At 41.5% G+C, this 26,174-nt stretch overlaps 2 protein-coding genes across 7 annotated transcripts in view; both read right to left on the reverse strand.

Moving 5' to 3' along the window:
• The window catches only part of RASGRF2 (Ras protein specific guanine nucleotide releasing factor 2), a 114,579-nt gene extending 94,561 nt beyond the window's left edge, over positions 1 to 20,018 (reverse strand). For all 3 annotated transcript variants that reach the window (XM_027708800.1, XM_027708799.1, XM_027708798.1), the window contains exon 1: positions 19,662 to 20,018. In XM_027708800.1, coding sequence (XP_027564601.1) covers positions 19,662 to 19,946 — 285 coding nt within the window. In that variant the 5' untranslated portion in view covers positions 19,947 to 20,018. The remainder of the gene's footprint in view (positions 1 to 19,661) is intronic.
• ATG10 (autophagy related 10) overlaps positions 1 to 26,174 on the reverse strand; it is a 528,134-nt gene that overhangs the window by 411,149 nt on the left and 90,811 nt on the right. The window lies entirely within an intron of this gene.

Genomic DNA, 26,174 nt, shown 5'->3' on the forward strand with positions numbered 1-26,174 from the left:
TACCCTTTTCAAAGGCAAGGAAATTTACAGCAGTGAGTAAGGATGAAAAAGCTATCCAGTTCTGCTGCCAATAACAAGAAAAAGAGGCATTGTCTATACTAAGAAAACCATAAAGAACACAATTTTCTTCAGTAGCAGGCATATAAAGCATAATGTAAAAATACAGTAGGAAATCAGTTACAGCTTTCAGATCAGTTAAAAGCCGCAACCAGTTTCTTACTGAAAAGATTTTTTTTTCCTGAAGCAACAAACAAAATATTCTTTAAGTCATCTTTTCTTGAGGAATATTTCTAGTAAAACAAAAAATGCTACTTATATCTTCTGCTTTGATCTACACTAGAGTTGGGCAAGGGAGGAATGGGGAGTAGTAATAGGGAAAAAATCCACACCTTTCTATCCTACAGGAAATTCTAATGTTTTATCAGTCAAGAATTATGTAGAAACATAAAATCAAAGCAAAAAAAAAAAAAATCATTTTGTGTTGATTTAATCATGATGGACTGACCAAAACCTGCCTTGTTTGAAGCCTGTCCCAGATCAACCTGTACATGCCTAAAAGGGACTGTAATGGGGTGTACTCCTTACTCCAGGTATAGTTCTACAATGGGTAGAAGCCCCAAGGAGCCAAGATATACAAGAAAAGGTGAGAGCACTTCTTTGAGCCACCACAGCACTAGAGACCAGCAAAGCTTAATCCAACTCTGTTCTAAGCCAAATATTTTGCTGTGGGTCAGTGGATAATTTGATTTATTAAATCAAACCAGCTGCTCAATTGCATGGGGGAAAAAAATGTAGTAAATAATGAGGGCTTTTTCAGGTCTTTCAGAACTACCTTTTTCATGCAAAATAATGTTTAAAAAAAGTTGAAGACCACCATCCGAGGAAACCTTCCATGGATTCCTACACTTCTTGCCTTCATTCTTACAATTCTATTTCTGACACCTCCTCTTGCCGCTGTCCGAAGAGGGGATGGGACACGAGGAAGGGTGCAAGTAGAATGCCCTATTCACGCGTGCACCCTGTCTTTTGTCAGCTCAGGCGGGGAAAGGGCCAGAACATAGGGCGGAGCATGAGACAGACAAGCAGGGGAACAAACCAAGACAGGGACATGGACAAAAGGGGGAGGAGTGGAGGAAGCAGGGAGCAGGCAGCAGGCAAACTCATGGCAAGCCTGGGCACGACCACTGTGTAGTGTGAATACAATGAAACCACATAATAACAGTAAAGTCCATATGATAACTGTAAGGTCCATATAATAAAGTCCTGCCAATTGCTGTATGCTTTTCTCCATGCCTGGAACTGTTCCCATCCTGAATCTTGCTCCTTCACATCCTCTCTAACTTTTGTAATATAAAAAATTAATAAACTTCTTTGTTCTATCAGTTGCATAAAAATGGGATACTACTTCTATTGCAGGAGTTGTAGTAATTACAGAGATTGCCATCCTACTGCGTGACATGGTGTCAGAAAGATAACGCCATTCAGGTTTCTTAAAGAGGAATGAGAAACCCACAAAGCAATTTCTGTCAAGACCTTAAAATTATCTTTCCCAAAGACAAAACAACGCAAAAGTGCTTTTGATAACTGAAGCAAGAAGTTCCAAAGTTCCCATTTTGAACACAACTGGGGAAACAATACTGTCTTGTAGCATTATAGATTTTATTCTCATGTCAAAAAAAAAAAGAAAGAAAGAAGCGGCATAAAAATCACCTCAAATTACTCTTCTGCTACAGAAGAAAAAAGAAACCACAAAACATAAAACACGTGCAAACACAGATCAATAGATGTGTTATAATTATGATGCCTTAGAGAATAGAAAACTTGTATCTTACATCTGCTATCCTAATTTTTTCCACCCTTAAATATTAAAGAAAATAAATATTATAGGCTACATATTAGTCAGACATAAAAGAAATCTAAGAATTGAAAAAAATAATTCGGTATCATTTATGGAGATTTTTATAGTCACAAAAAGTATTAGAAATTTATTCTTAAAATAATGTGGGAACTTCCAAAGTCAAAAAATCAGAAAATGTTTATAGGGCATGGGCACAGTTTATAATGCTGGTGTGGCAAAACCCTCTCTCTCCACTTTCACCAAAAACATGGTTAAAAAGAGCTTGTTTTAAGGGAGCAGAGCATAACATTCTTACAGCAGGTAACTGAAACAACAACACGTGAGAAGCAACTTGAGGCACTGCGCTTGTGTTGCTAAAACCATGTTGTACCATTTGTTGGAACACAAATGATCACTGTTCATCAGCACTGCAGCTAATGAACTGTTTGTGATGCAGGATCACCACCACTCCAGTGTTTGTTTGCATACACGGGACTGTTATTCAGAGCTGCAGTGACACACAAAAGATTTTTCCAAATAATTATGCAATTTGGATACATAGCTTTAGAAGAGCTCTCCATTAAAATGGCCATTTTTCTTCTTAAACTTTGCCAAATGCGTTTTTGAATCCCTACATACCTACTTCTGAAGTCTTCAGTGGCTTTTTAAGGTCTCACTACATGGTATCAGAAAGAAATACCTTTTGATTTTTAATCAAGACCTCAACATTGATTTCTTGCAGTTTGGAGTTCAAAGCAGAAACAGGAGACACTGTGTTGATCAAGTACAGGGCATGAACAGGTAGTTGTACTGGACAGACTGGCCCATTTATTTAGATTATTCCTTTATTTTTTCATGTGTACTCATCCCTTTCCCTGCCCTTGGCTCTTCCTGTCCCAAAATGTTCTTCCCTATTAAATGCCTGGGCAGTCATCCATTGCCAATATATACTTTTATTATAGATGGCCATTCTAAGTATTTCAATTTTTTTTAAGTGTATAGACAAATTTGGCAGAAGTCCACTGTGAAATTTTCTTGAGCCACAAAAGAAAAATCTCACTGCTAAATGAGAAAGCTGCCACCATGTAGTTTGCTATGGGTTCTTTACAGGTAAAAGAAAGGTTAAATGCATCTTATGCACACACAGACAAATTAATTTTCCCTGAAAAGTAATACTTTTTTTGTTGTGAAACTACTATGTATGTTTAAGTCATGTTGTGAGAAAATAACTGTTTGTAAAACTGACATATTTCTGTTGAATGCAAGATATCCAAATCGCATAATTTGGAAAAATCTTTTGTGTGTCACTGCAGCTCTGAATAACAGTGTGTGCAACACTGGAGTGGTGGTGATCCCATGTCACAAACAGTTCATTAGCTGCAGTGCTAACGAACAGTGATCTTTTGTGTTCCAACAAATGATACATGGTTTTAGCAACATAAGCCCAGTGCCTCAGGTTGTTTCTCAAGTGTATCTAAACACATGGGCAGCAAAGCCCTTTTTTTGAGGGAAAGGGTGAGGAACCTGGGGGATTTGGAGCAATGGTGGTTGAAAATATAAGACAGCACCAAAAAACCTACTATTTTCTTCGAATTCATGTAAAGGCTGAGGGCAGGACAGCTGCAATTTGCCAGAGCCTGAGACAGCACCTGTGGAAAGCATCACACACCCCCCACAACAACACATTTATTCATCCATCAGTTGTTGAGCCCAAGAGAGAGAGGAGACTGAACTTTTAGTCTGTGGTGGTTGACCTGTGACATAATCCAGACTCAACTCTTGCTGCTGTTGGAAGAACCAAGGTATCATTCTCTAACACAAGTTACATAACCATTATGAGTGGCGTGGAGTTAAACCTGACTTAGAGCTCAGGGTTGATACCTGCAGTGTTTGTGCCACCACTTCAGAAGTTGCCTAGTGCTCTGTTTCTAAACATGTTTACAAAGGTATTCTGCGCACCACAACAATAAACCTCCTTGTCTGCAGACCTCACCCAAGCACACAGTGTTCTGCCTGCAGCCCTGCAAACACAACCAAGCTCTGTCAGTATTTTTGGCCTCACTCGTCTTTCAGGGAAGGAAGTCAAGAGGCAAACACTGTCTGATAAAAAACTGCAATGCATGACATCACTGCAGAAACATGGCAATCCCTTAAATTTATTCAACCAAAAAATACCCTAAAATTAAAGGTCTCTATCCATATGCAAGCGTCAGCATTTAAAGGCTCTCAGATAAGATGTAGGCACTTATATTAACGTCCTGGATATGACCATTGTCTCAAGAAAACAGCAATGGCTCACACTGAACTAAGAGAATGCAGCAGTGTTTCTCCATACAAAGACAAGGATACATCACCAGAATACAGGAAATCGGAAGGGGTACCTCAGAGACTTACTGTTTATTGTGAAAAGTTCCGCTGGGTAACAGAGCTGTAATTGTCAATTATCTCATGTCCTGCAACCATCAGGACAACTCAAACCAGGCATATTCAAAGACAACTCAAACGGTTTCCAAATCTGAGTTTGGGTGTCTGACTAGGAAACCAATTTTAATGTGAATTTTCAACACCTTTTTCCCCCCCTTCTTTTTATACATTACATGACAGTATATACTTAAAACAGTCGTATTATTCCTGCTGGTTGTCAGCTGGTTCTGGAAAAACAATCTGGCTTGCTAGTAATGTGGCTAACCCTAAAGGAGATGTGCAAGCATTATTTTTAAAACACAACCTTTTTTAGGGATGTGAAAGTTACCTATGAATTTAAAAAACATTGTGTGACTCTGAGTACATGATGTGTGATGGGTGCCAAGTAAAAAGGAATTTTTACTACCACATTTGGAAGACTTTGATGACAGGAGTAATGTAGGCAAACTTCATAAAATACATTTAACTAGATACATTTAGAAAGTACATTTCAGGATTGCAAGAAGGAGGTCATCCAAGAGAGGCTTAAGTGGGTTTACTTTGGAAACATAACTTAGGAATTTTCCAAAGCTTTGGGGTATCCTGCTCTAAAAATTAATATATTTAACATTTAATAGCACAAAATTTATTAAATTTTATGTAATATTTAATAACACACAAAATAACATTTTTAAAACACTTGAATTCACCTACAGACCCCCGTATGTTCCAGTTCCAGAAACAACTTAAAACAAGTATTTGGCAAACATTTCAAAAAAATAAGCCAATGTTGCTTAGCCAGCACATAACAACAACTAATTCCATGTAAGTTTTTAAAACAGGTATTTCAACTGCTGAGCTTAAGGACATCCTCGGAGCATCTTTCAGTATCAACATCAACAGCAAAAAAAGTGCATCTCTCCATGCTTCTAAGTCCATATTGCACATTCTGTGTTACTGATCACAAGTACTTTTGCTATCTACTCTGTTTATTATGCTAACAGGTGCCAACATTTCCATTTAATGCAATCTGGGATGTCTGCTCTATCTTCCTGTGCCTTTCTGTACCTATGTATGGTAAGCTAAGCATGCCCAGCTCTCAAGACGCCCACAGCTACACAGCTTTGGCTCTTCCACACACAAGCAGCACCTTCTAATTTAGCTTCTCTGAGTAATTAAGAGAGGGTGCTGGAATTGGTTAAGCCTTTCTGTGCACCCAAATGGCTGCTACAGGTTTAAACACATCCAGCCTGTTGAATATATCTGTTATTGCTATTTATCTGCTCGCAGTACTTGGATATTTTTGATTACATAAATACAAGCAATGCTTTTCCCACACCCTCCCTGCCCAGGAACAGGGATTAACTCACAGGTTGCCCAGAGGCAACAGCACAGGGACAGCAAAGCACATGGGGGTGGCCTGGCTCTGACCCACACGTAGATCCATTCACTGCACAGTGACAGTTTACACCACCACATATTTTCTCTGTTACTCTCAGGAGAGAGCTTTAGGAAAGGCTAACGTCATCTGCATAATTAAAACCTGCAGCTATTTCTGCCTGTCAAAGCGAACTTTATCAAGGAAGAGAGAAATTAAAGACTTCCAGCACAGATACCTGATAGAGAAGGGTCAGACAAGGAAAATAAAAGACGTATTGAGACTTAGTAGTACCAGTCTTGAATGCTGGTAGAAAGAGGTGTTATAGTCCACTGGCAGTCATAGCCGTGAAAATTTCATTTATGAGACAGCTTTTGTTCAATATAAACACTGTAAACAGCTAAGTCCACCCCCACTTGCAAAATGGGTTTGAAGTGTCTCACTAAGTTACTTGTTCCCCTTTAAGATCTTAATTGAAAAAAACAAAACCAAACCAACCAAACAAAAAAACCCCCAACCAAAACAAAACAAAACCCCCCAATGTTATGACATACCCTGTTGTGCCGCTGCAATCCCAAAGTTGAAAACAATCAAGGGTGCCAACAACTCCAAGCTAAAACTTTCCATCCTTTCACCTTAGTAGCCTTGTGCTTCTCTCAAATAGTTCATGTAAAACTGCTGGTGTTTTAAGCTGATTTGACACACTCGAGTTTCCCAAATAACAACTGTAAATTAGCATACACTGACATTCTCACCACATGAGTAATCCACAATAAAAGCTGCAGGTTATACATACAGTACATGCAGAACTGGATACTGTTATTGACAGAAGTATTACTCTGTGATAATTAATTTGATGGATTCATAATTCAAGGGGTTTTAAGAGGGTAAAGGGGGCAGCCTGATTCTGATAAGTGTTTTTAATCAAATGAGTCCATTACATTTGAATACTCTTCTTGGGAAGCTCCCAAAGCTCTCTTCCAAATATGTTTTCTATTAATTAACCACACTTCCCTCAGCACTCCACCCCACTCATATCCTTCCTGATCTGGGTGACTTAAAAATAACCCTGAATCAAGAAAGAACATCAGGAAATATAAATGGAAATGGTAGCTGATCAACCCTTAATAAAAGGTACGTGGTATTAAAGCAGATCAGGCACCTGGTCCCACTTGATATATTTAGAAGAGACTAAACTCTGAAGTCACTTAGATTAAATAATCCACTCCAGTGAAATTACATCACACGCAGTAAAGGACAGACATTTATTCTATGCTTTTGATGTAAGAAGCACCATTCATGCACCTCCAATAGGTGATAGGTATTCCCCAGATACACCCCAGTGAGTGAAGATTAAACAAAAGAAAAAGCCACCTGAGTAAACAGTAGGGACAAGTAAAGGGTAAGGGGAAAATCAGGAAGAAAATGGGTAAAAAAAGTGACACACGCTAGAGCCAACACTAGTCCTTCTCACAGACTCTTGAAAATACTAAAGCTTAAACGACCACTTTCCCCTCCTTGCTTCTACCTCTATAATTAACACAGCCTGAAGAAGATCCAAAGTTATTTTACATTTCCCAGAGCAGCAAAACGGAGTACTTTGTAAATAGTATTACTGCTCAGCATAAGGAGAATACGAAGAGTGAATTACTGATATATTCCAAGTAATTCAAGACAGGGAAAAAAGGCTTCACCTTCAGTTAGTAACAATTATATCACACTCTGTTCATTAGCGCAAAAAAAGTTTGAAGTTAAGTTTATTCTAGTTGCACAATTTTGTCCTGCTACAATTTAAACGTGAGCCAAACCAGAACGACTGCTTAAATTTAAATCAGATGGGAAATGATTAAAAAGAAAACAACCTCTCTCACTCCGTCAGCAAAAAAGAACGGAAGTAGAAAATACATGCCACATACATGCTGCACTAATGCATGCAGAAAGAAGAAAAAGCACATCAAAAGCACAAAAAGACAGTTTTTATCTTTTTGCTTTTTAGAAAACTCTAAAGAATTTTGACTTTTTATTATGGTTCTCAGTAACACATCAGCTAAGGTGCTGAGCCAATAGTAAATTTATTCCAGAGAAAGACAAGTAAGACTGATCACTGTACAGCAATTTGAAACAATGTCCTGGCATATATATTTCTTCTCACACATGATTTTACTTCCTGACAACAAGCAGAGAGGAAAATTTAAGAAAGCAGAGTGGGAAGCCTTGCTGGTTTTCCTTACAAAGAAAATTCCTACTATTTGGGCCAACAGTCCTGTCCTAGAACTGAATGTCCTGGGTGAAAGTTCAACATCATCTTTTGCTGGTCCTCGGGGCCTGGTTGTTCAAAGAGCTTTCACTCCACACCATAGCTGAGGGTTGCCAGGTTGGTCAAGCATGATTTCCCCTCTGTAAATCCCCACTGACCACTCTCAATCACCTTCTTGCCCTCACATGTGTGGAGATGCTTTCCAGGAGGATTTTCTTCAACACCTTCTTAGGGACTACAGTGAGACTGTCTGGCCTGTACTTCCCTGGATCTTTCTTTTTTGTCATCCTTGAAGATATGAGGGATACATCTGCTCTCTTCCAGCCCTCAGGAACTTCTCTCAGTCACTAAGAGCACTCTACAGCCTTCCAGGTTCACTCAAGAAAAAAATCTCGATACCACTGGACTGCATTAAGAAATCATTAAAGACTACTGATGGATTCAAAGCCAAAAAGGTTTGTGTTCCAGAGCCACTCAAGAATTAAGAAAATTCTGAGGTTTTATATTAAAGCAGAGTAATTTATAGAAAAAAAAGTCTATTTTTGCTGGATATAACTGTCAAATGTGTTGTAAGGTAGAAAACATAATAGGAAAGACAAAAAAACCACATTCAAAAAGACGAGATGCCTTGGATGGTGAATGTTTTTGTTATTCTTAACAAATTTCTCACTCCACCGCAGAGGTCAAAAAGCAACATTAGAGGCAGAAATCAGAATTGCTTTAAAAACTACTTGGAACTGCTGTGTTTCCTTTGCAAAGCAAATTGTCTGAACTCCTTCTGGACATTCAGATTATTCTACAAGGCGTTTAAAGTGATCCAATATTTACTGTTTCACTTGCCATAGAGCCAATTCACTTGGTCTTTACCTGAAGTATTACACATTCCCTTCACCCTAGAAATCCAAAGGTATGGAAATCTGGCAACATCAAGATTAAGCAGCCAAGACAGAAATTAAAGAAACGGGCTGAATCACAGAATGGACTGTGGGTGCAAGGGCGTCCAACCAAGGGAAATCATCCTGCAAGAGTGAGACAGGTGAGAGGCCACCTGAGGGTGAATGCCCAAAGACTCCCAGTGAGGTTACAAATACTCCAGCTGTGCTCTGTTGGGTGTCCACCCTCCACAGCAGCTCTTTGCGGCTCATACCACGGCACTGTCTCCCATGACTGTTGCATGGAAGGCAAGTAAAGTGACCTCTTTTGCTTTTTTTGAGTGACCACTGTGAACTGCACCACTGACAGAATGGCTTGGACACCCACCTTGAAAACAACCACAGGAAGTCATTCTCTCTCAGCCAAGAAGAGGTTTCCACACCAAGAAATTCAGAATGTTTGTCCTGGAAGCTACTGATGCAGCTGCAAAAGCAGGACAGGATGCATTGGAGAAGCCATGAGAAAGGACACAAATGATGAACTAAGTCCTACACAGGCCCTTGTTTCAGTTCACATCTTTCCTCCTGCATACATCGAGTGATCTTCTATTATGATCCAAAAGGGAGGAACAGAGACTTACCCAGCTCATCCAACCCTCCCAGCACTGCACACAGGAGGCAGCCTGGAAGCACCCCATTGAAGTTTGTGGGACAGAAATCAGGCCAGGAAGAGGAAACAAGACCATTTTGAAATTTACACAAGGCAACAAACACTGAAGGGAAAGGCTCAAAGAGGGGGACACCAGAAAGATGAAGCAAGTATGCAAACAAACATATAATATTAGCCTAGCAATTAATTTCAATTATTAAAAAGCTCATAAATTCACCCATCTAGCTAAACAGTATCGAGAAGAACTGCTACAATTACAAATAACTTACTCACAAAAGAAATATGAGGAATAAAAACTCTTTCCAATTTCAGCCAAGTGCACCAAAATCCAACTGCCTGAAATAATAAGTTGTACAACTAAGCTCAACAGGACTAGAGAGAGCATGTTGCCTGGAAGGACAAACCTGCAAGGTGCACCCAACAGATCCCAGTGGCAGAGTGGGAAATAAGCCATGAACCACAAGATGAATACCCCAGACAAAGGTTTGAGGATCTGTCACTTCTCAGGTCTTGCCACGTGCTTTTCCCCTGTGCAGAAACTTACACAGCACACCTCATGACTAATGTGGAAACCACTTCTGTGCTCACCCATGGAGCCACAGATGAACACCCTAAAACACTGCAAGGATAAACAAACATCCCCATGCAGATGGTGTCACCCATATGCCAGCATATGGGATGGAATTCTGTGTATTAAGCTGTTTCACAAAACTGCAGCACACAGGAAACTGATTCACCAGAAGGCTCAGGAAGCAAATAACCCAAATAACCATCCTTCCAGTCTGTGTCACCCAGGCTACAAACACACATAAGACATGCATTGAAATGTCTTCAAAAAAAGGTAAAAATAAATAAATCAAAGACATATTTGCATGAAGTCAATGATCTTTAGAAAAACCTGTTTAAATCAGAGCTGGGAAGAGACTTCTCCCCCCCTCCCCTTTCTGCGGAAGGTAAATTCATTTCTTTATTTCACACAGAACCACTTGGAATTACTCTGAATTGTCAAGTGTATCCAAGTGGCTGCAGTACTTCCCTCCTGTGGCTGTCCTGCAGCCAGACTATCACCTGCTGACCCACAGGGATGCAAAGCAACATTCCAGAAAGATCCTCTCTCTTTAAATTTCAGCACTATTGTCTGCGGTGCAGACATGACCCCTGGTAGCTCTGCAGCCGCTCTCACACTGTGGATGACGAGGCTCTCTCAGGTCACTGCCCATTCTCGGCTGTGTAATACTGGACACCAGCTACCCTGGCTTCCCTCAGGCCAACTAGTAATGCACTTACGAAACTTCCATCTGCAGCAGGCAGCAAAATATGACAAAAAAACCCTCGTCTGAGGCCTGAAAGCTCACACCTATCACAACAATAAATCTGCACCAAAAGGAGTCGTCTCTGTCTGGTTGTTTCCACAATATAAATCATGAATGAATCAAAATTAATCAAAAGCTTCATTTTTTGCAGGCATTTGTATGTCAGTTTCATGTTGGTTTTTTAATTTGGTGGTTTTGGTGTTTGGGTTTTTGTTTGTTTTTTTGGTAGTTTTTGGCATTAGGTTACAAATCCAGGTACAGGGAGGTGAGGAAGGACCATTATGTTAGAGGCTGCCTGGTGCATTGTTAACTCAGTCCCACCAGTGCAAACACAGTGACTGCAGCCCTTTATTAAACAATTCTTCTCTCGGGAGATGCGGGTTCAGCCACCACACATAAGTGAGACATGATTTCACAGTTTGCTTTATCATGATTCTTGGATGCACATCACCCTGCACATTAATCAGCAGAGTTCAGAAACTTCTCTCATTATGTCATACAGATGCTTCCTTAGTATTAACACTTCTAGTTTCAAAACAGACAATGAGATAAGAAGGAATTACTACACACACAGTCAGCACAAAATCACTGCAAATACAGTCTGCACAAAACCCAGCAGTTCTGACACAACTAAATTTGGAAGAATAATGAGAAAAACCATTGACCTGCAGTGTTTAAGTGGCACTTTTATTTTTTAACCACTACAGTCACAGAGACTGGTTCTACGTCTACATCTCCTAAGCCAAGCTGGGTCCCCAAAACAAGGAATGATTAGTTACTGTAAGACACCTTGTGTCTTACACAGGGATCCCAGGCAAAAGGCAGAATCCAGACCCCACAAGAAAGGTTCTGATTTTACCACAAAATTATCTCTTATTCCTTACCATGAAATCTTCTAATTGCAAATGCTCAGAGAAGGAGCAGGTGGAAACAGAAAAAGCCCTTCAGAAAATAACCCCTCTCAGGGTATTCATCACAATTCTTTTTCTGAATACTTTACAAGAAAGGAGTCCCTGGTATTTCTTTCAGCCATCACGCACTTCTTGGGCCAAGAAAGCTACAACCAAAAGACCTCAGTGACACAAACCCAACATATAAACATGGCATCATCCCAGAAGCCCTCACTTGCCTGATCAAGCCCTACGAATAGGTAGAAATACTTCAGATATCAAATGCACTGTCACCCATTGCCTTTGGTATGACAAAGTGCCATTTATTACTGCTCCTCCTTCACTTGCACACACAAATACCTGCGTGACCAGTGCTCATATTGCACAGGTCTCTCTCTGTTGGATCTCTCCACTCTTCTGTCAGTTCTTCTCCCATCTTCCTCTCAAGAGAGCTTTGCAGTTGGCCTATACATTTTTAATTGTCCCCAACAAATTTATTAGGAAGAAGCACTTATAATAGTTCACTAAAATTATTCTGTGAGTGCCAAATTGAAGAGAACGTGTCTAGTGCAAAAAGAAGGCTGCAATTGTCTTGTCATGCCTGAGCCTCTATAATGCATGGGGTTAAAAATAAAATCTGATTTCAATCTGGAGGACACTAGAGACACTCTGTGAAATGGGTTGAACATGATCTCCACAATTCCCGAGAAGATTTGCTGAAACAGGAGAAACAACTTGAGTAAGGCAGAGGAGGGAACAGAAACCAGAATGAAGAAGAAACAGTGGTCACCTGCAGCCTTCCTAAACTTTCAACAGGTGAGGACCCAGCATGTACCCAAAACAGCCAAAAGAAAACACCAGTGGTGTGTAGGAAAAGTCAGAACAGATGCAAACACCTAATTTAGGATGGGGTGACCAGTTCTTCAGACTGTGCTGACTCCACTGGCCAGGACTTCACTCTCTGCCAGGGGATCCAGCTCAGGTCGGGCACCTGAAGGCACATGAGCAGCACCCTGTCTTACACTCCACTACTGCACAGATATAGACATTTACAGAGAATTTATGGCTTACTCAAGGAATGTTAACTAGAGGCACAGCATTTCTAAAATGCAACCTAATGAACTAAATAAAATTAATTAAAGCAATTTAATGAGCTTGCTGAGTTCAAAAGATTGCAAAGGGCACACTGTACTCCAGTGGACATCCTGCAGAATTTAGGAACTTGAATCACACTGGTTCAATCCTGCAGAATGATAAAACAACATGTTATTCAGCCATTATATCACAGTCAAAAGCCTCAAAAGGCGAAAGATGGACAAAAGTCACTGTTCACAGTGCCACGAGAAGAAAGAGGAGCATGTAATCCCAGATTCTTTTAAACAGTTACACCATTTAACTGTTAAAACACAGTCTTTTTTTTTTTTTTTAAAGTGGTGGAGCTGATCAGATCTGCCACAAAAAAATGCTTCCAGAAGTAAAATGAAAAATTATAATATAGCTCAGTTCAGAATTGGCAGTTTATAAACACATCCTAAAAAAGTTAGTTCTGAGCTCATGACAAGCACCAAAAGATACTGAAATGGCTGGATTGACTTGGGGAAGCCTCTGCTTCTATATATACAGATTCTGTACCTCAAACAGAAAACCTTATGGGATTGGTAAGTCAAAAAAAAAAACCAACAAAAAAAACACGCTGAAAGCTCGATTGCAAGCATATATTCCTAAACATCTAGAGCAGAGGCACAGTGTTAAAAAAACCCCATCCATGGATCAATCCTCAGCATCAGCAATGGCTGGTAGACAGAAAAAAATGGAAAGAGGTACTACCTAAAATCTCATTTTCCTTCAAGGACAGGGACAGGTTGACAGCACCTTCTTTGTGCATTGGTGTGGCCAGTCCACAGTCAGACAGAAGACAAACATCAACACTGTTCTCAGTCCACATAAAACTTACCCAATCCCCTCTGCCCCACAGCAGGTCTATGGAAGAGCACCTGAATTCATCAAGTCCAGCTGATAACCCAGCACTGTCACGTTCAGCACTAAACCATGTCCAGCTAGTTACCAATCTGCTTAAATGATGAAGAAAAAAAGCCCCAAACCAACAAATCAATTATAAAAGTTAAATAAAGGCAAATTAATATAAATGAAGTATAATGATTCAGTAGATTAGTAACTGACTTGCTAGTTTTGTGCTCAGAATTTTTTCATTTGTAGAAATGTTCCTCTTACATTTGAGGAACTGAACAGATTAAGCCAAGTCAGTGCAACTCCACCAACAAAGGAGATGAAATGAAATGAGCAGTAACACAGACTGTAAGACCAGTGGAAGAATTAAATTCATGTTAAACTGTTACAATGCTTTATATTTGAAATTTAATTTGAATGTTCCTATCAACAGCACGAGCTACACCAAGCTATGCAGATCCTGGTCACCTTGTACAGTCTTCGTGTGATGTTTAAGGTTGGGACTGTGAGACACATTATTCCTACATGGTGTTTGTATGACAGTTTTGGTCTTTATGCCTTGGGATTTATTTCCAAATTAGTTCTAACCTGTGCTTCTATTCATTTGCTTGCTGACATTTCACCTGTTAGCTAAAAGGATTTCCCAGAAACCCCACAAATAAGTCTTTGCCAAATGCCATTTGCCTTGGCATCTAATTATTATCCAATAATTTAATTATGGATGATGTGCTTCTGTTAGAGCACACTGTAATATTTCAGGATCTTATGATACCTTGCAGGAAAATGTTGAGGACTTCACCTCCTCGTTTCTTTTCAATAATACTTTGCCACCAAAATCTGGTCTTACTACCATCAGTCCCAATGACCTTTCAGTTACTCTCTGAGATACTCAGGTGGTGTCCTTTGTTGTCTTTTGCCCTCAAGGGTGACAGACACTCCAGAACAGAAAACTGGTTCATGACCGAAGTCACTGGAGGTGGATTAAGCTGCCAAAGGTTTAATATTAAACTATTAAATGTCATCGATATTCTCCAAGTTCTGTCTGTGTGAATTTAACCAATCTTTCAGAAGGAAGGTAAGTCAAAAATAAACTACATCTACGTGTAACTCAATTATCAGCCAAGCACATTCCCCTTAATTGCACAGTTACAAACAGCTCATTTGGTAGAACTATGGAAGAAACGAACATTTTCTAGAGCTAGGAGGAAATGCCTAAATTTTGGCAAAATAGCAATAAATATGGCTGTCAGATTTTCCTGTTCTTCCATTTGTTCACAAAATGTGCTCACTACTAAGGAAGCAGGTAAACACAAAGCATTTATCAAACAGCAAAGTTCAGTCCCTGGAGAGATAAGAAGGAGTTTTTTTTGGTTGGTTGGTTGGTTGGTTGGGTTTTTTTGGCATTTGTTTTCTGAATTTACTTTTATTTTTTCATTTATTTACCGCATGTTGCCTGAGGTCAGATGGCACATTGTAAACTCACTTCTGAATTCTTCATGAAGAGAAAGGGGCAGCCACTTGGCTGCGGCTTTCCTGAAGTGCAGAGCCAGTAACCCGCTTTTCAGTTACCCCTTAAATACAAAACAAAATTGTTTGAACCAGAGTATTTTGGTGAATGGTTGTCAAATGACAGTGACCAGACAACAGCAGGGGACAGAGATAACCTGGGAAACTAAAACAAGAACAGGTTACCCCAAAGTTGTCTTCACATAAGACTCTTTCACGAGAAGGCTTTACAAAAACACTACTCCCAGGAGGACCAATAGCCATCTTTTTTAATTAACTCATTCTGTTGAAGATATTCCATCAAAAAAAAAAAAGTTTGGAGAAGATGAAAATCCAACACATTTTTTTTCTTGTCAGATGCTAAGAAGAAAAAGTCATCTATTACTTTTTAAATGCTACAGAAAATTTCTAAAACATGGTCATCTCTGGTGTACATTTGCACTGGAACGTCCCAGAAAGTTACTTTCCCACGTGCAAGCAGTAAGATTTATGGACAATGCAACACCTGAAGGTGCCAAAAAGTCCCCCCACCACTCCTCAGCTGCCTGCTACATGAAACAGGCATGGGAAGGTGAACAACACGGGGGCTTTTGCCCAATAAAAGTGATTAAAAGTTAATTCATTATATCTTCAGAAAAAAATGCCCTTCAGATGCTCTTACTAGGTTATATATATATGAAACTATCTGAGAGGTACAGCAAAAGCTGTTGGTGGCATATGCCTGCCTTAGCACATCAAGGAAAGCATGTAAAACAAAGAGGTTCCAAACACCACAAAATCACTATATCCTCTACAAAATCAAAGCTACAGTAAGCAGAAAAAAAATCAAATAATTGGATTCTGCTAATCTGTGGGGACATGGACTTAATACCACATTTAATTTTGCTAAGTGGAAGGAAGATTATTGCAGGCAAGATACAAAGAACAGTCTCTGCTAAAATCGTTTAAAATTTACAAGCCTAAATACTCCAAGACAGTTATTAATAACTGTATCATAACATTTCCATGTATTCAATGCATAGTTATGAAAGAATCTAAACATACAGGCCTCCTCCCAATACAGACAATAATAATAATGATAATATTTACATTCCTCTATTCACTTGTTTTCCAATAGTATTTTAAAAAAGTATCCATGAATTTGCTGGATAACATGTGCCAACCTTCTATGAAACACTGCAGAAAATGTGGTTTTAAGCATTTTACTTCACTTTCAACAGAGACTAACCACTCACTGGGGCAGAGCCATTCTCTTTCCAGAGTTTTTAACAGAAAAGCTGAAATTTATTTTCTCTGAGTCTCTCAGTGTCACAGTAAAGGACTTGTTGGGACCTGCCCTTTTTCACAGCCCACAATTCCTGCGGGAAGAAGCAGTTTAACTAATATCAGAAAATTTTCATATGTAGTATTTCCATGTGTTACTTTGCTGTTTTGAAACTCAGCTTCTTCCATATTGTTATTTTTTTCAATAAATTAATGTATTTTTTTCTTTCTGAAATGTGAAATCAGTGTTTATAACAACAAAAGTTTGGTGTTTACAAAAACTATTCTAAATTCTGACGGATATCAAAACACTTTTCCATAAAAACAAAACCTTCCCCTACAAACCATTTATTATCTGCAACACACTCAACTTGATCCCACATTCCCAGAATATCAATTGATTCACTTATTATGCAGTTATTACTAAGAAAGGTGCTGTACTTTTAAAAGAATTTCCTTTGAAGTAAATATCTTTCTGAAGAAAAAAAAACATACTAATATGTTAGTGGAAAAGACAAAATAAGCGCAATCTGTCATTGCAATTTTTTTTCAAGCTCTTAACACTGTAATATTACAGCAAATCTTACGAAGGCATTTGGAATCTTCCACACAGTGGTGGTTCCTGCAATACTTTATTCTTCCTTCATGATAGGAGGGGCCTAACAGCACCAGCAGAGGTTAAATATGGAATTATCCAACTGCTGGGATTGTTGGGAGATAACCCAAACCTAGACATATCTGTTTACCAAAATTCAGTCTCCTGTGTGGGGTAGCAGAGCTGCAACATTGAGCTCTGACAACTTACCAGCACAGTTTTACCTGGCACAGGACATGACAATCAATTCCAAAACAACTCAAAACTAAAATTAAAAGGATCTGCAAGTTAAGGAAAACAAAATCTATTTGTCCCGCAAGCATTTTCCATAATCTTCATTACATAACTTGAAGAAAATGCATTGCTTTTTCAAACATGCACTCTAAGTATGATGATGGAGGTCTCTCATGTGATTAATTCTTCTTTCTCTCCCTCATTTGTGTAATTCTATAGTACATTATCACTCTAATGTCTAAATTACCTAGGTAAATAAAACCCAGACTGAAAGATATTACTCTTTTGTTCTCTCTCTCACAGAAAAGAGATCTGATTCTTCAAACACTGGCACAGAGCTTCTCATTTTTTTCACTCCATTAATACATTTATGTGGTTAAATCAAAGCAAATTAAATCTAGGCAGTATTTTTACACTAACTAACATGTGCAACACTGAGTTTTCATCATCATCTGATTAAAATAACTTTGTGTGCCTCTGTTAATCAAGAGGTTCGCGGTTTATTACTTCACACCTGTAAGAATATAAGCACATTTTCTGAATTAAAAAGACTGTTTAATTTTCAAATCTTTCTGTTTTCTTCTTGTGACGGATCAGTTTTAGTCACTAAGGGACTTTCCTGTACACCTTAGCAAAAGTTTGTGTCTATATGTATATACAAACAAGGGTGCACTTTAATGAAAAAAGGTCTGTAAAAACTACTAACACTCAAAAGCTTTGAATAAAAGTTTTGGGTGAAGCAAATGATGAACATAAAAAGATACTTTCTAGTGATCTACCTTGAAAATTAAAACTAGTACCCCATAAGAAAAATGAAGTGTTCTTCTGCCTCTTTAATAGCAGCCTGCTATTGCTGAAAACCAACATAGTTGATGTTTAAACCAATGCAAAGCTCAGTTTCATGATCTGTAATTATTTTGTCTCTGCACCACTAAATGCAATTATGAACAACTCATTCATCAATATAAAAACACAATTTAAGATTCTAAGGGAACAGATATGGAAAGGATTTGTTTTCACACAGTTCTCTTCATCAAGATGTAGTTTAACACCACCGATAAACAAGTGTAAAGCAGGCATGGCAACATCCACGTTTAATTTCATCTGGGGAATCCTCCAATATTCCATTTATAAAAACATGTCTCAAAGCAACGAGTGAGGCTGTGAGGGGTGAATATGACAAAACTACAGCCATCCCAGCCTCCCAAAGTTCACTCATTAACCGTGTACCATCTGAAGGCTGCTGAAGCACACAAGTATTTGTGCTACATGGGCAAGAAAGCACCAAAGCTCTCTTTGCAAAGGAGACCCCTCTAGCCAAGCACGGTGATGTGCTGGGTTTCAGAGCGTGGCTTTGGTCTGCGTCCCTTTCTCACAACCATCGGGAAACGCCTGCGGGCGGCTCAAACCACGCTCCTCGCAACCACCCAGACTTCCCCAAACCTGTCTGACACCTGTTGGGTTTCTCCCGTTCCGGGAGAAAGGCCCGAGGGCACGGCAGGCATAAACACAAACACATTTCAAAAAGGCAGCAAGTAAGATCAGGAATTCAAATGAGGCAACTGGAGGTGTGTGGTTGAGATACTCGATCTCTATCTACGCTGAACAACCACGGCGTCCCTCTCCTCAGAATTATGTAATGCACGGAGAGTATTTAAACACCCGCCTGTTTGACACAGTCATGTCAAACAGATCAGCTTTAGGGAGGATTAGCTGGGGGCGGGGGCCAGGAATTCGGCAGTTCACGGTTATGAACCACCACCCCTCCCGGGAAGGAATCCCATCAAAGCCTTGAGGGTCTTCCCCCAAGAACAGCCAAGGGAGACCCGGCTCGGGCGTTGTGCCACCATTTCTATCTCAAGCAAGATCGGCTTCACAACACCTGCGTGGCAAAGAACCTGCCCACTCCTGCGGGATTGTGCGGGCTGCAAATCAGGGCACGGACTCGCCCTTGCAGGGCAGGGGTTCCCGAGGGAGAGCTGAGAGCCTGTTACCCCTTCAGAGCATCGCTGGGCGAGGGGCAGCCCCGCAGGGAAGGGCTCGGTGACTCCTTAGAGTGTCCCTGTGCTCTTTTGGGACTTTGGCCCCTCCCACCCTCTGTTTGCTGAGTTTGGTGAGACATGTAAAACTGCACCAAACAAGTGCTGGCATCAAGATGACACAACACTTCGTTTGTGGGATGCTGCTCTTCGGGCACCCCACTGAAATTCGGCTTGCAGTCACTGGGGGGAAGAAAGAGTCAGGGAGAAGGGAAAAGTCATCGCAAAGGACAAAAAAGCCACCGGCTTCGCCGCTTTCTGAGTGGCTGCTGCCCTTCCCAGCGCTCCAGGAGCGGGAGGGAACTCCCCGCGGGGGCCAGAGCCCGTAGTGACACCGTGAGCCCTCCGGGGGGATGCGAGGAGGGCGGCAGCGCCCGGCTTTCCTCCCCCCCTCCCCCTCCTCCTCTGGGGCGCGGGGCGGCCGTCGGGGCGGTACCTGCTTGTCCAGCGCAGCATCCTTGGCGCTGCCGGCCGAGCACCCCTTGGGAGCCGGCACCCGCTCACAGTTGCAGCCCTCCAGCATGTACATGCCGGCGGGACGGGCGCTCTGCTCACCCTCGAAGTAGAAGAGCACGTTCTGGTAGAGGGCGAACCACTTCTCGTGCCACCGGTTTGTCTCCGCCGTCTTCTTGCTGAGATAGCCCCGTTTGGTGCCCTCCTTGCGGGCCAACAGCGCCAGGTACAGGGCGTGCCCCTCGTTGTACCGCACGCTCTTCTGCATCGTGCCCGGACCCGCGGCCGCTCAGCAACTCCGCGGCCGCTCCTCATGGGCTCGGGCAGCACCGACGGCGCGGCCCCGGCCCCGCGCTCCGCCCGCCCTCCGGGGGCCGAGCCGTATGTTCCCCCCGGCCCCCGCCCCGGCCCGCCCCACAACACCTCCCACCGCTCCGCAGCACGAGCCGGAGCGGGCGCCGGCGGCGGGAGCGGTCCTCGGGCAGTGACGCGCGGGATCAGCCGTAAATCCGCTTTGGAGAGCGATTTAAAGAGCAAAGTCGCCGCCGCCGCAGCGCCCTGTTCTCCCCTCCCCCATTCCTGCATCCCTCTCTCCCTGCATCCCCCTAATCCCTCCATCCCTGCATCTCTCCATCCCGTTATCCCTCCGTCCCTCCCCGGGGGTGGATGGAGCGGGGATTCGGGCGGTGAAACCCGCGGGCAGCGGTGCTCTCACCCGGGCCGTGAGCCTCCGGGTTATTTGGGGCCGCCCGTGGGTTTCTCGACAGTTTCCGCCTTTCCGATTCTTCGAGCGAAAATCTTAGAAAGTGACAGGGCCGAGCAAGCGCGCCTGCCGGAGCCGACAACTTCTCCTTCGAGCGAATTGCAGCGAAATGCAGCAGTGAAACACAAGTGAAATACCAGAAGCCCGTCACTTTTAACCCGATACTCGCGCTGGTTAAAGGCGCGGGGGGGAGAGGGGGGCGTCGCAGATGTCACCCCGGGGAACCGCATCCCCCCGAGCACCGCGTGGCGCGCAAAGACCACCCCGGCTCGGGGTGCGGGGGGCTCTGCCTGTGCCGGGGATCGCTTGAGGCACGCTGGGACCATTTTTAGATCCCAGCCGGCGGCTGTAACACGCAGCATCGCGGGCGGGGACGCGGCTGCAGGAGGAGGGTGCATGGAGACCGCCGAGAGGAGGGGGCGGCTCAACACATGCCGAAAGAAAAACGTGCGAGGAGTTACGCGGGTTTGTTTTCGCACTGGATTAGTCAGGATGGCAGCAGATGCGATCCGGTTTCTGCACTCAGGACACTGGTACCTCCACACCTTAATTACAGCAAATAAATTTTGGCGAGAGAGCTGGCAGGAAAAATTATTTTACATAAAACATAAGCAATATGGAACTTTCTACCAACCAGAGCACCCTGCACCTTTGATTTAGCAATTTAAACTTCCTCTTAAGGTTCTTTCAGGAAAAGGCATTTGGAGCTGTTTCATCTAAAAATCTGTTTTTCTTCTGTAGCTTTTTATCTCTTTGGCTTTATTAAGTCTTAGGAGTCAAAAAATAACAGAAAATTCATTCTGTTACTGACTTTCCGAAAAAAAGTGAAAATTACAGTGTTGCTTTATAATGCTCAGAGTTAGACATTATTCCTTGTTTAATCTGTGTCAGCAATTGTGGTTTTTAGTATTATTTACAGGAACTCTGGACCTATGCAGGAGTGTAAGGCTCTTGTCCTGTCAACAGAAAATTTCATAATAGAAAAAACAAACAGATACACAAATCTTCCTGGAACTGAGCTTCACATAGAAATTTGAGCTTAACAGGTCATGTCTAGGGAAGTCCAGGTTTTGGACAGGGATTAAACACCGTATCTGTGACTGGAATGTGTGAGATGTGTTCCTGCATCTCAGTGACTGGGGTCTTACTAGCCTCTTTCAATGCCTGGTTCCACTCAGCTGCTGAGTGGATTAATTCAGTGTGTAAGATTCCATGGAATATCCTATCTCTTGGTGCAAGCAAATGGCAAGGCAGGAAAACCAAGAGAGAGAAGCAGACTGCTGCTCCAGAGGGTGTTCAGATGTTTGACACCCAGTGAATACAGCTTTCCAAAACGAGGATGTTGTACATCACGACCAGATGCTGTAGCAAGAACACATCTTTGCCAAGATAAAGTTGAGGGCTTTTGTCCCAATTTACATAATTTGTGCTTTAATAAAGCTTTTGCATAAATCACAAATGATTACACATCATCTATTCCACCAGACCACCTGAGACACAGACAAAAAAATAAATGACAGGAGTTAATTTTTATCTATAAATAAAGTGAGGGTTTCCTTTGACTACATAATTTTCTCCAAGACACACAGGCATTTTTCCTAAGCTGAAAATGTGGAATATGTCATTGCATAGCAATCCATAGGAATTACGGGGAGTCTAATGTTCATGTTCACTACAGTGAACACTGTTCATGTAGCTATCAGTTTGTCCTTTATTGTTGAAGTACAATTTAGTTATCTCAATGATACTTTCTTTATTACTTGATCATTCTTATACAAGGACAACCTAGGTTTTATTGCTTTAAATATCTACTATATATCTGTGAAAAGTACATGCTATCTAATATCTAAATGTAACTATACATGATTTTTTTAAAACTTCTTCATTAACAACAATAAGGAAGGAGTTGTTTGTGCTTTTTAAAAAGGAAAAATGCTATGCCAAATTCATATATATGAACACAACTGAGTTATATGTGTAAACAGATGTAAAGGAATCTGGGATGTAATTTATTCCATAGGGCTCTGAAGAAAAAGAACATGCAGATAAGCACACTGATTTACTTTATGTTATATCTTAACCTTCACTTTAGTGTATTTTAATTCCAGAGGATTCATTTATAGAGCTACATTCCCAAGTCTTGTCATCATAGGCCCCAAGGAGATTTGTGTAGAACTATAGTGGAAAGTTGTGGTCCTGTCTCAGCAGAGAGGACCCCATTAGTCTGCATTTACCCCGAATTTCCCATTGGGACCTAGTCCAATGTGTTCAAAGCTGTAATAAACAGGGAAATAGACAGTGTTGTACAACAGTGGAATCGCTGAATCTGATGCCCAGAATTGCTTGGGGGGCAAGTCAGCAAGTTGTCACTCTTCTGGGTGACAGAAAGATCTATTTTAGAAACTACATAAAATTTAGGCTTCTATTCTTAAAAACACTTTAAAAAAATACTGTTAATGTAATGGTAATAAAAGCTGATTGAAGCAATGGAAAAAAATAAGTTATGCTATTATTTTCATGTCTGGGTTTGTATGTATTTGCTCTACATTTTTATATGCTTATTTGTCACTAAATTATTGTTTATATTTTCATGCCAAGGTACCAAATACAAAATAAATTTGTAACGCTGTTAAACAGCTGCTCTATAACTTACTGGGAAAAAACCTATGTTTCACTAAGAATATACCTATATGTCTCCTCTTAGAATCATAGAATCAGTCGGGTTGGAAAAGACCTCCAAGATCATCAAGTCCAACCCTTGATCCAACACTGCCGTGGTTACTAGACCGTCGCACCAAGTGCCATATCCAGTCTCATCTTAAAAACCTCCAGGGACAGTGAATCCACCACTTCCCTGGACAGCCCATTCCAATGTCTGATTACCCTCTCTGTAAAAAATTTCTTCCTAATATCCAACCTAAACCTCTCCTGGCACAGCTGTGCTGGTTTAAAAGTTAACCAGCAGGGGAAATGAACTCAACTAAAAAGAGAGATTATAAGTCAGAATAACAATTTATTAAAATAATACAATAAGTACAATTATACAGACAGACAAGTGGTTTTAACCCGCAAAACCCAAATGTATAATCTAGCACCCTGGGGCATGAACAAAAGTGGTGTACCTTGCCCCCCCCGAGTCCAAAGTAAAGGGAGAGGGGAAAAACCTGCAGGTGGGAGAGCTGTTGCAGTCTGGTCAGAAGTGGTGATTGCAGTCCAGTCGAGGGTGGTGGTCTCAGTCTGGTTGAGAGCGGTGGTCTGCAGTCTAGTTGAGAGCGGTGGTCTGCAGTCTTCCTCTGGATCCCACGAGTGGTGCCAAGGTTCCAAAACTCCCAGTTTATATATTCTCCAGTTCAGGCGGGAGTGCTCAGTCCCGCCCTCAGAGAGGGGAATTCCATAAAAGGGTATCAGAGCAGGGAATTCCATAAAAGTGTATGAGGACAGGAACATCTTCCCACCTCGCAGGCCTCTACTGACAACAGTTTTTGGGAAATGGCATGGAAGGCTATAGAATACACAGTTTTGGGTTACACCCATCCAGTGATGAATTGGTCCCAGCCGTTCTAACCAGGACAACAGCTTAAGACCATGCTCTCTTGTCCTGCTGCTGGTTGCCTGGGACAAGAGACTGACCTCCACCTGGCTACAACCTCCTTTCAGAGAGTTGTAGAGAGTGATGAGGTCTCCCCTGAGACTCCTCTTCTCCAGACTGAACAATCCCAGCTCCCTCAGCCTCTCCTCATAGGACTGTGCTCAAGTCCCTTCACTAGCCCTGTTGCTCTTCTGCTGCAGCACCTCAATATCCTTCCTGAATTCTTATTATAGATTGTCTGAAAAGTAGAACAATACTTGAAAAGTACAAAGTTCAGTGTTTACAGAGCCATAGTGCTGTCTGCTCTCTTAAATGGATCTGAATCATGGGTCATCTACCGCCACCACCTCGACTCCTAGTACACTTCCATCAACGCTGCCTCCGTACAATCCTAAACATTCACTGGTCAGATTATGTGACAATACATCTGTTCTAGAACAAGCAGCAATCACAAGTATTGAGGCCATGTTGCTGAGAACACAGCTGCGCTGGGCAGGACACATCTCAAGAATGAAAGACCATCGCCTCCCTAAGATCCTGCTTTATGGTGAATTTGCCACCGGCTGCCGCAAGAGAGGAGCCCTGAAGAGAAGATACAAGGACTCCCTGAAACAACATTTCAGCCTTGGCCAGATTGATCACCATAACTGGTCTACTCTGGCCTCCAATAGGGAGGTCTGGAGACACACTATCTTAACACTGCTGATGCTTTTGAGAAAGCACGCAGGATCACTCTTGAGGAGAAAAGACAACACAGAAAGATTCGTGCCTTGCAGAATATACCACCTAAGGAGGCTTTCTGCTGTGCCTTTTGTAACCGGACATGCCTATCTCGTATTGGCCTTTTTAGCCACCAACGCGCTTGTAACAAAGGTGGGTAGAGCCCTCCTCAAATCTTCGTTCGCGAAGCCTAGCCGTGACTGACTGACTGAGAATTGAACTAATATCTTTTCTGGAAGTTTATTTAGATAGTTTTGCTGATATAAGTGTTTACTTCTCCAAGCATAGAGTATAATTTGGCTATTTGAAAGGCATTTATAATATTCAGCTATGATAAAGCAGGAAAATTTTCAAACCTGTGTTATACACCACTGGTATAGTAAGTCCTGAATATCTTGAAATTAATGGGAAATACTTATGTTTGGAAATGCAATTTACCTTTTCTAGATCACCTTTTGAATTACTACAAACAATTTTGGGCTTAATACAGCTCCTGATGTGGTTTGAGAAGATTTACTATTCCTATTTTATGCAGACATTTTTTTGTGGGAATTGCCTTGTTTAACCAATTTAGGTCATTGTGAACACCAGTTCATGGTAATTCATTCCTTGTGGAATTACTTGTGACTACAATACCTTTCGGTGGTCTGAGAAAGGTAATGACACAGGTGTCCATGAGATTCCCTCCTTCAGGATTCTCAGATCAATACTCAATGGGAGGTTGCAACAGAAGGCAGGCAACTGCAGGTCATTTACCTGTTATGCAGGTGAGGGTGTCACCATCATCATCACCATCACCATCACCACCATCATCATCATCATCATCATCATCATTTTTTATTATCATGCCTAACCTCTTACTTCTAAATGCTGCGTAAACACCAGAAAAATACCCAAACCAAGAACAATTCAATCTAAGCCCAAAATTAGGCTCCCAGAGCCAGTCAAAAAAATGTACAAGGATTAGTCAATACACTGCCTGTTGTAACAGGCAGCAGCATCCTCAGGACACAGCTGGCGTGTTTGTTGCTGGGATTTCGGAAGAAGAATAGCAAAATAAGGTTTTAGAGGAACTTTTGAAAGAAACAGTTTGGTGTGTCTGCAGAGGTCATTGGGGAATTCTTGTCTGTGGTCAAGGACAGAATGGGAAAATACAAAGGACTGTTGAAAAGAAATGGGGAAAAAGAATGTGTGGCGGAAGGTGTCTCACGGGCAGGCTGGAGAAAATCAAAAGCAGAAGGGGAAAAAAAAAAGAGAAAAGCTGGAATCAAGGGACTCAATTAAATTGAAAAAATACTGCTATTTAGGCAGGAGGCAAAAGCAAGTGGGTTGAGGAAGAATTCAGCCTGGCTGGCAGAGTGATAGTAATGAGCATACAGTGCAGAAGAAATCAGTGTGAGTGATCAAGGGCTGGGAACAGCTGG

The sequence above is a fragment of the Neopelma chrysocephalum genome, unplaced genomic scaffold, assembly GCF_003984885.1.
Source record: "Neopelma chrysocephalum unplaced genomic scaffold, ASM398488v2 Primary Assembly neopelma1_96545, whole genome shotgun sequence".
NCBI classification, from domain to species: Eukaryota; Metazoa; Chordata; class Aves; order Passeriformes; family Pipridae; genus Neopelma; species Neopelma chrysocephalum.